The sequence below is a fragment of the Dinoponera quadriceps genome, unplaced genomic scaffold (assembly GCF_001313825.1).
Source record: "Dinoponera quadriceps isolate SergipeBrazil2010 unplaced genomic scaffold, ASM131382v1 scaffold1578, whole genome shotgun sequence".
Lineage (NCBI taxonomy): Eukaryota > Metazoa > Arthropoda > Insecta > Hymenoptera > Formicidae > Dinoponera > Dinoponera quadriceps.
Window position 1 is genome coordinate 68,795 of NW_014555832.1, and position 9,941 is coordinate 78,735.

At 43.5% G+C, this 9,941-nt stretch overlaps 1 protein-coding gene across 1 annotated transcript; it reads right to left on the reverse strand.

The window, feature by feature from the left end:
* Positions 1-761: 761 nt before the first annotated feature.
* LOC106745510 lies at positions 762-6,354 on the reverse strand. The gene is made up of 6 exons (XM_014621180.1): positions 5,897-6,354; positions 5,099-5,503; positions 4,079-4,336; positions 3,770-3,829; positions 3,417-3,509; positions 762-998 (listed from the first exon to the last, which is right to left on the reverse strand). Exons 1-6 carry the CDS (start codon positions 6,272-6,274, stop codon positions 945-947), a joined length of 1,248 nt encoding a protein of 415 aa, XP_014476666.1. The 5' UTR covers positions 6,275-6,354; the 3' UTR covers positions 762-944.
* Between the last annotated feature and the right edge of the window lie 3,587 nt (positions 6,355-9,941).

The following is a 9,941-nucleotide window of genomic DNA, read 5'->3' on the forward strand; positions in this document are numbered from 1 at the left end:
GTGATCAAGCTGCGATCTCCGGAGGACGAGGAATTATTTGTACGCGAATTACATCAGACCGTCAATTATCCACGAATCAACTTGCGAACTGCGAGATTTGCGTGAGTATAAATTCTCCACGCCAATAGAAATCTCTCTACGTTAATGGAAATTAGTGGGAACTTAATCGGGCGAATTTTCCTCCTCAAGATCGCGCGTTTGTTCAATGATGATTTCGCTGCAGGCGTGCGGAATCGCGCGATGACTCGCTCGACGTCGTTGAATTGCGGCGTTCGCATGATAAAAAGCGGCTTCTTTGGTACGCCGAATTTAAAAGAAGTTGCTGTAATCAGTGACGGATACAATTCGCATGCAAATGCGGCTGCGCGCAACCTCGGCCGTCGCCGCCGGCGCCGCCGGCCGGCGAAAAGGAGTTTAAAGCGGATGTGGTTCGGCGCGAGGAACACGTTCCGGAGAGAATCTATCGGAAATCGGCAGACCCGAGCAGACGCGCAATCGGGCATAAAATTTCTAATTTTACGGCGAATAAGGGGCACAAAGGTATTCACAACGGCGATTAAGCGTGTCAACTTAATCGAATTAATCGCGGAGCCATTTTTTCGACGATTTTCAGACACACACGCGCTAAAGAAAAAATTTTGTTGCGCTCATCGCGATATACGATACGACAGGAGATGTGAAACTTTCGAAATGTTTCGCGTCCAAGTTTATTTTACCGTGAGACCAAACGAGGTTTATTATAATGATTGTGTTGTGCGTTCGCAAACAATATTCAGCTGTTTCGATTTCAACCTACACATACTTATCCGGTCTAATATTGTACAAGGATCATCGATGCAGAACTGACCGAGTTCGACTCGATGGGATACGCACTCGAAATTTATAACCGCGAGATACGCAGAACGACCTTACGATACTTCCTCGCTTTTATTTCCAGGGCACCCTCAGGACGGAAACTGCAGCAATATCACTAGATACGTGGCCAGCAAAGCGGCGATCTGGAAGCAAGTTTAATCTTGGTAAAACTCGACGAAGATACTCAAGAGTACTAAAGGTCGAACTCACAGTTAATCATATGGCAAAATTATATATCACGATATGATGGTCATATCCGTCATTATGTAGACAATAAGAGATTGATTTTTGTTTTTTCTTCATGTGTGTCACAAGCTCCCTGTATGAATTAACAAATTGCGATATGATAATATCATATCATACATAAAAATCTCACGTATCTCCTTCTCATATTATATCATGTCATATTATATTATACAGGGTGGGATTATTACCATCTTGAATATCTTGGGAATACGAGAACAAGAGAAAAATGTATCTAACAGAAATTAGCATTACCGATACCGATGCCATCACTTCGGACATTTGTACATTTTGTAAATGTGCACATTTTTTCATCTTCATCTAGTTGTTAATAAAATTGTCTTTTCTCGAAGATGGTGGTAATATCAGAATTATTTCCACATCCTGTATTTGATCATATTTCATCTGTATGTTTCATCGAATTATTAACTTTCGATCGTCACACCAGCGTTATCAGCCAGACACATACGGAGATTTCGTAAACGTAATCGGTAACTAGCTGCGAAAAAGCGTTGATACAACGACATTACTCGACCGGAGCGAAGTTCGAGCATGGGAGTTATCCTGGGAGAATCTTGCGAGAGGTTCTCGAGAATTCTCCTCTCTCTCTCTTTCTCCGAGTGTACAACTGCACGAGTCGTAAAGTTTCGCCCGAGTACCAATTCCGTGCGACTGCTATCTGATCCGGTTACGCGCGCGTAAGGAGTTCCGTCCAGTTTGCCCCGCGAGCCGGACGGAGATCGCAGAGATCGCGTCGCCGTTTGCGTGATTTACGGGCACGTTTAAACCGGCATTTATACGCCGCCGCAGGATTCACCTGAGATATCGGACTGCGGCCAATTAACCTTTACCTTTGTCGCGTCGGAAGCAACGAACGTTCAAGCCGAACGTGACAGTTTGACGTAGAGACGGACGGTCTAATTGCTCTTCCCTGGCGCGCCCCGCCTGTATCGCCCGCTGACATGAATCGATCGCGCGATTATTTCGCGAGAAGTTTTACCATCGGATGAATAATTAACGACGTCGCGACCGGCGAAGCTACTTCGTGACTCCACGTGCTAGCCATCACCGAGAATATTTCATTTTTCGAGAACTCTCACTCTTTCTCTCTCTCGCTTTCTCTTTAACAGATTGTGTGATAAAAATATTTACGTAATACGAGGATATTTAACCCTCCATATGATTCACTGTTGCTAACACTATGTGACTTATGGATCATTCGTGGATAGGACCACTTATCTCGTTGTGTATAAGTGCAAAAAATCGGAGAAGAATGTTTTGACATTATTTCAAGTCACTACTTTTTACAATTTACACAGACTACTATTTACACGAAAAAGGAAATCTTTAATATTCGCTTACGCCGTGTGATTCGTGAATCATTTCGGAAACACTTGTGACTTTACTTGCTCGCAATTTCTCTGTAAATTGATGAAAACTATCACGCATACAAATATAGACTCTCTTTATCATCTATTTCCTTGGATGAAAATTTCAGATCTCACTGGTAATTCAATCAAATTTTACAGTCGATTCAAATTTTTACTGTTCCCCAAATAGCTCACGAAATACTGAGGGTTAACGAGACTTGCTATCGCAGTTATCAAGCGGTACTTTTGATCCTCGTAAGACGCGTTTCTCATTATCACCATTGACCTGTCGACGTGTCGAGAAAACGAGATTGCCTGTTCCTCTTTAAGTGTCGTCGTGATAACGTCGTCGCGGTGAGCGGTGTGTTTAATTTTCCACGAGAAACACTGTAGATAATTCATTGCGATTCTGCAATTTTGACACGATGGATTTTATTTATTTATATCTCGACGGCAATATCGCGAGTCTCGGTTGCGCATAATGTGCCCGTCGTTACAAAGCGCCTCTTATCTTTCGACACGTACGCGCATAACTTTATGTATATACCCGATGTGTGACTTTAAAGCAAATTAGAATCTGTGAACCATAGAATCGGCGAACCATAGTATCGTATCGATATGTTTCGATTATCCCGAGATTTTCTAAAATAATATACTATACTGTAAGAAATTAATTAACAGGGGGACTGTGTATTTAAATAATCGTATAAGAATAAAGATGAAAGATGTACGTGTGAGCGTGCAATTAACACGTTCGCTATCAGCGTCACATACGTACGACAGAAAAAAATTTTTTTCCATGTCCACATTATCGAATTAAATGTGTGTTTTGCACAATTACGTAAAAAAAAAAGGAAAAATAAAAGGTAGTCTGTGGAAAGAGTCGTATATATTCTAGTTTAATAACGAACGTGTTAAAATCCAGTGCCTTTCGCTCTTGTTACTTACCGATCGTAACAACGGCAAGTTCACGTAGCAGCATCCGGCGGCGGAGAACTTGAGCTTTCGATTTAGAAATTGCAGCGTCGAGTCGGTGCATTCCTGAATTAGAGAGAAAGTTCTTATACGGATTGCGATCGTGCGAGAAACGGCTGCTGCTGCTCACACGTGCGCATTTTGAAAGAACGATCATAAAGCGACACGGAATTAAAGCGTCGTCCCTAGAAAACTTTGTATTCAAATGAAAGGAGCTTTACGTTTAGATAAAAGCGAAAAGTTTGATTAGGGAAATGTCACGTTTACAAGCGATCTCGCGTGATTTCTTTCGAAAGAAAGACGTAATTAGGGTCTCATTTACTCACCTCATTTCTCCTCATCAATCTTAGTTGCCACTCGATAAGAACTGGACCCATATAATTAGCCTGGAAAACATACAAACGAGATTTCCATTTTATATGAAAATAGAAACTAAATAAAATATACGTTAATTTCTAACGTATCTGCGACAATCTACGTACGTACAGCCAAAGGTCAACTTTGCGCACTAGTTTCACAAACTCTCTCGTCGTGATTGCGCATTGTTATCTTAACGTTTCTTATCACGAGAGACGATCGAGGCGAAGGAAAACGATTTCGCGTTACCGCTTTGCATCGGACGGGGGGAGTCTCACCTGAGAGGAAGCGAAGTCACAGGCGATGTGGAGTAACAGGAGCTGGATGAGGACCGCCAAAAGCCAGGCGCTCATGCAGTAGATCAGTGGCCACGTTACCGTCTCCCACGACGTCATAAGTACCCACTCGATGATGAAATACACGTTGCTGACGGCGTGCACGCTGAGATTGCACAGCCAGAGCAGCAGTGACCAAGAGTACAGGGACTCCAGATTCTCCGCGGCGAGCATGAGATCGTTGTGTAGACTCTGGATCGTCTTTCGTGCGTGTAAAAATTTAAACGCGAAGATAAGCAAGGTAAACTTAATTTTCTGAGCAACGCGAGGGATATTTTTGAGCGGAAGAAATCTTGACTGCGCGAAGCAGAAAGTAATATTACTGATAATTATACAGCCTGTTCCATTTTCACTCCTTACACGGTAAGTACGCTATGCGACGGGCGGAGCGAAAAATATGTTTAGGATCATACGATATTGATCATCAATGATATCTTGGGGATTTTGAGATCGCTGATCTGTATTTAAACTTCAGAAATCCAAAATGGACCCGATTTATTGGGGAGACGAGATGCAGACGCCACGCTGTAAGTAGTAGCAGACGCGTTGCATCAGCCCCGCCCATACGCGCGATACTTCGCCAGATGCGGAACGTCTGTGACTACTTACTGCCGCGTCCAGCGACTCCACTCGCAAGCGGGGCTGACGCAACGCGTCTGTAGCTACTTACTACTTACAGCACGTAAGTGGCGAGTAAAAATACGCCGAAAAAAATATTTTTCGTCAAATTCTAAATATATAATGGTAAAATATATCAAGTACCATAAAACTTTCGTCTAAAACGTTTTCCTCTATATTTTACGAATTCGGTGGGAAACAAATATATTAATTCTGAGAAGTTATCTCGACCCCAAGTTGTACGAAAAAAACATAAAAAAAAATACATATCTCTCTTTTTATTTTTATATTCAAGACTCGTCGAAATCCTCTGCAAATAAGATTGCTGATTTCAACAGTTCCAACCTTTCTGCTGACATGCGTGGTTTTCTCTCGAGGCGACGGCGACGGGAGGTTTTTTATCGCGATCGTGTTGAGATGATGAAACCGTTGCCCGAGAAAATACGCTATTCCCACGAACTTATAGAGGGCTATCGAAGTACCGACGTACGACAGCATATATCCCATATTGTAGATCCATGTTTCGAGAAAGGCGTACATCCCGGATCTGTTGACTGTGGTCCACACGGTCGCTGTTACTATAGCGAGAATCCAAGCGGCAATCGCGGTTCTCGTCTCCTTGCGAGGATAGCCCAACTGTCTGACGCTCTCGTCGTAGTCCTGCAGGGCATTCCATGTCCTTGTGAAGCTGCGTCTCATGAAAACCGTCAGGCCGAGCTCGTATACCACCACGCTGTAGTTGATGATCACCTGAACGATCGTTTCGGGAGCCAACTTGAAATAATTGTAATCAGCATAATTCGGGACATGATTCTATTGGCGATTCTTGTGTCGCGTAACACAAAGAAAACACATTTAAACATTCGTCATCCGTAAAACTTACAAATTTTTCTGATTTTCAAATCTCTAACTTTCTTTTCTATTTCCTTTTTTTCCTCTCCTTGCCAACATAATTTTGTCCAGAATTCCGCGGAGAGTTATAATTTCCGTCGAGAAAGATCGATGCCGCAATAATTTATCCCCTTCTCCCTCTCCCCCCTTCCCCCGAACACTTTCACGCGAATGGATGAATAATAAATTCTCGATCCATCTACTTTTTCTTTTTCAGTTATACCCGAAAAATTTCTTTCGCTCATCACCGACCTTTGCGTTTTCCGTCCTATTTAGGGTCGTTTGGTCCTGCTTGACGTTCGTAAATCTCTGAACTATCACGTAAAGTATGTAGCTGTAGAGCACGGCGGCGATCGCCGAGAAGATTAGGTAGCCGTTTGACGGCACCAGCCGGTCCTGCGAAAACTTATAAGGAGCGAAGCCGAAGAGTCGCACGATGTGCACCATCGGCCAGATGGACGCGTAGAGAGGTGAGTTCGGGCCGCGCAGCCCCCTCGGCCGCTTCCTCCTCGTCTTCGCGAAGACGGCCTCCACATCGAACGGTTGCGCTCGGAACTCCATGCTCGGTGAGATCAATCGACGAATCTCCGGAGACGCTTCATCGGTTGGCCAATTAGTTCCGGCAGGCATGAATCTCTGTCTCGACTCGCGCTAATGAGACGTGCGGAACTCTCACCTGCCTGCGGAGATAATTATCCGGGGATATGGGTAACGCGATCGTTCGCTCCTGGGCAGTACGTCGGAAGGAAAACGAAGACGCGTCTCGTAAAAAACGTCCAGTTGCAGCGTAGTTTTACGCGACTTTTTATATCGGATAGCCGAGTCATTAAAGATTACACTGAACAACCAAAACACTTTTCCTCATGTCATAAAATTTTACAGACGATTTTCTACAGATTTTTGTATTAATTATCGAAAAATGTTAAAATCGCGATTTTCAGCAACTTTAATAGCAGATATCTCGTGACTCAAATCTCGTGACGTAATAGAGATATTCTGCTCTAAGATTTGTGTTCAGCAGCCAAAAAGTGCATAAGAAAGGAGAAATAATTTATTCAATCTCAAGGCAAATTTTATATTACTCGGTGCTATTAAGATAACGCACATTCGTGATGAATTACAGTGCGATAGGACGTGATTTTAAACGCTGTGAGGACCGAAGACTCCTTATGCGTCCGGATCGCACGCATAGATAATGCTCGACTGCGGGCTCTTTCAGATCGTCGAAGCGTCGGAACAGATTGATCAGACAGTGATCAACCCCTCCTTTCTCTCTTTCCTTCAATGTCGTAATTTTACCGCTTGCTTTCTCGCGTACGTGCTGATTCGTAATTTGTTAAAGTCAATCAACATCACGTACGCGGCGCGGAAAGAGCTGCAATTGTACGAGGCGGTCGATAATATAGCGGCCCAATCAGGTTCATCTTCAATTTCGCGAGTAAATATTGAATTCGCGCGAAGAAAGGATTCGTCATTCGCATCTTCGCCTCGATGTCCTGGAAATCACCCAACGGTGTTCATCGATCGATCGCATTGTCCTAGAAAAACGTAAAAGGCAAAGGGAAACGCATACACAAGCGAACATCCGCATACATACATGCACACACATACACATTGATAGAGTTACGATAAATAAGGATCACAAGCGGCACAAAGAGACACGTAAACGCTACGAAACGTAGGAGAATATTACGCGAAAAAAGAAATCGGAGCGGTGGAAGCAGAAGCGGCGGAGGGCAAGGGCAGTCTTATTTCTTTTTAACGGATAATACAGTATCTCGGGCGCGATAAAACGAAGCTATTTCCCGCGGACTATTACATTGAAAAACCCCGAGCACTTCTCTGCTTAGTATTCTAAGAGTCGAGCGAATTTCAGCGGCGGCCTCAGGCGATCACTCCCTCTCCTCGAACTATCGTAAAACCCGAAACTTTCTTCTCGACCCGACGTCGATTTTTTTTTATCCTCGGCAAGGACGCCTCTTTCTTCCCCTCTCTCTCTCTCTCTCTCTCTCTCTCTCTCTCTCTCTCTCTAAATCCTGAAAATGCAGGACTCGAGATGGCAAGAAAACAAAAGATAAGGAACGAGAAGCCAGAGAGTTCTTAAGGTATAATTGGTCCGTAAATTTATATAATAATTTCTTAGGAATTTTTCCAAATATCAGCAACATATTAATCGAAACACGATCTACACGTATGCGAAATTAGAAAAAAAGATGACCATATCAAAGCTGAAATAATTGGAATCCAAGTTAATACTATTTATACACGTATCACAGACACGGAAACGTGATATCACGATATCACGTTTTTAATTCTAGCGACCAAACTACTCGTATAGTTTTAATGAAAAACGTTAAGATAATAAAAAGAGATCTGTGAAAATATTATAAAAGAATTACAAGATTGTTGATTATCTAGTTTTTCTGGAATCGATATATAAAATACACGCAAAATTTATAAACGCATAATTTAATAAATTTATGAAGAGGCCCCTTAAATGTTCTTCTTCTTATTATTATTATTATCGTCACTGAAAATCAAGCACTATACGCGGTCAGCGACTCTAATAACTCAAAACCGTAGTTTTTCCAATATAATACCGGGGGGGTTGATAAGCGTTTCAGCGGAGAAATATATCGCGAGACATGTATCTTTAGTCCGGTATGCGTGCGCGACTATTTACGGTGAAACCACGGTCGCGTCGCGTGATGAGTCTCGATTAGAGCCGCGAGCACGTCTCACCTGATCAGCCTGGGATCAGCGTACTCACGTTACGACTCGGGACCCTCCGGGCGCATCGGCTGTCCCGGACGATGTCACGAGGACTGTGTGAGAATTTAGTGACCGCGAGTTTTACGTCCCTCCGTGCGATAAAGGCGGATTAGAGCGCCCGAGCATAAACACACCTATGTTGCACGACCGTACAACACACGCGTACACAACCACACAAAGCCGTGACATGCATGGGTTGGGTGTGCATGTGGGGTGCGAATGTCACAGCACCGTTAAATATTATTCCACGTCAGGCCGATGAATTATTGAGCGAGCGCAGAAGAATAACAAGCCAGAGACAGGCCGGTCGAAATGGATGCACTCGCAGATAGCTCCGTGTGATTGTATTAGGTCTAGTAAAAAGTAATCCATTATTTTTCCAATAGAGGGTTTTACTAATCTGTATCTCGCGTTGTATAAGTCCGATTGGATTACGCCAGATGGCGTTAGAAAGATAAGATTTCGTACTAAAAAAACCTCTCAGACAGTTTTGTGATTGCTTGACTCAGTATTGTTTGAGCGCGCGTCAAAAATGGACACCAGCAAAGAGAAAATACGCCATATTTTACAGTTTTTCTTCGATAAAGGCGAAAACGCAAGCCAGGCGGCTAAAAATGTGAATAGTGTTTATGGTCCTGATACTGTAAGAGCCAATCACGCGCAATTTTGGTTTCGTCGATTCAGTTCCGGTAATTTTGATGTCAAAGATGCACCACGCTCCGGGAGGCCAATTGTCGAAAATGTTGATAAAATAATGGAAATCGTCGAGTCCGACCGTCATGTAAGCACCGTTTCGATTGCCAAGGAGCTAAACATTGCACAAAAAACCGTTTGGAACCATTTAAATGAGGCTGGATTCAAAAAGAAGCTCGATGTGTGGGTGCCACACGAGTTAACGCAAAAAAACCTCATGGATCGAATTTCCATCTGCGAATCGCTGCTGAATCGCAACAAAATCGATCCATTTCTGAAGCGGATGGTTACTGGTGATGAAAAGTGGGTCAATTACGACAACGTCAAGCGAAAACGATCGTGGTCGAATCGCGATGAGCCGGCGCAAACGGTGGCCAAGCCAGGGTTGACGGTCAGGAAGATTTTGCTGTGTATTTGGGGATTGGCAGGGAATTATTTACTATGAGCTGCTCCCCTACGGCCAAACTCTTAATTCGGACCTGTACTGTCAACAATTGGACCGTCTGAAGGAAGCAATCGCCCAGAAGCGGCCAGCTTTGGCCAATAGGAGAGAAATTGTGTTCCATCAGGATAACGCCAGGTTACACTCATCGATAGTGACTCGCCAGAAGCTCCGGGAGCTTGGTTGGGAGGTTCTTTTGCATCCACCTTATAGTCCGGACCTGGCACCAAGTGATTACCACCTGTTCCTGTCTATGGCGAATTTTTTTGCTGGTGAAAAATTCGCCTCAAGAGAAGCTTGTGAAAATCGACTTTCCCAGTTTTTTGCCAATAGGGACGAGGGTTTCTATGAGAGAGGCATAATGAAATTACCTTCGAAATGGCAACAAGT

Excerpts from the sequence above, each read along its gene's own strand:
- LOC106745510 (XM_014621180.1), bottom strand. The coding sequence starts at position 6,274 with ATGCCTGCCGGAACTAATTGGCCAACCGATGAAGCGTCTCCGGAGATT. Across the intron at positions 5,504-5,896 it reads ATAGGACGGAAAACGCAAAG|GTGATCATCAACTACAGCGT; the intron begins GTCGGTGATGAG and ends ACGATCGTTCAG. Across the intron at positions 4,337-5,098 it reads CCACGCATGTCAGCAGAAAG|ACGATCCAGAGTCTACACAA; the intron begins GTTGGAACTGTT and ends CACGCACGAAAG.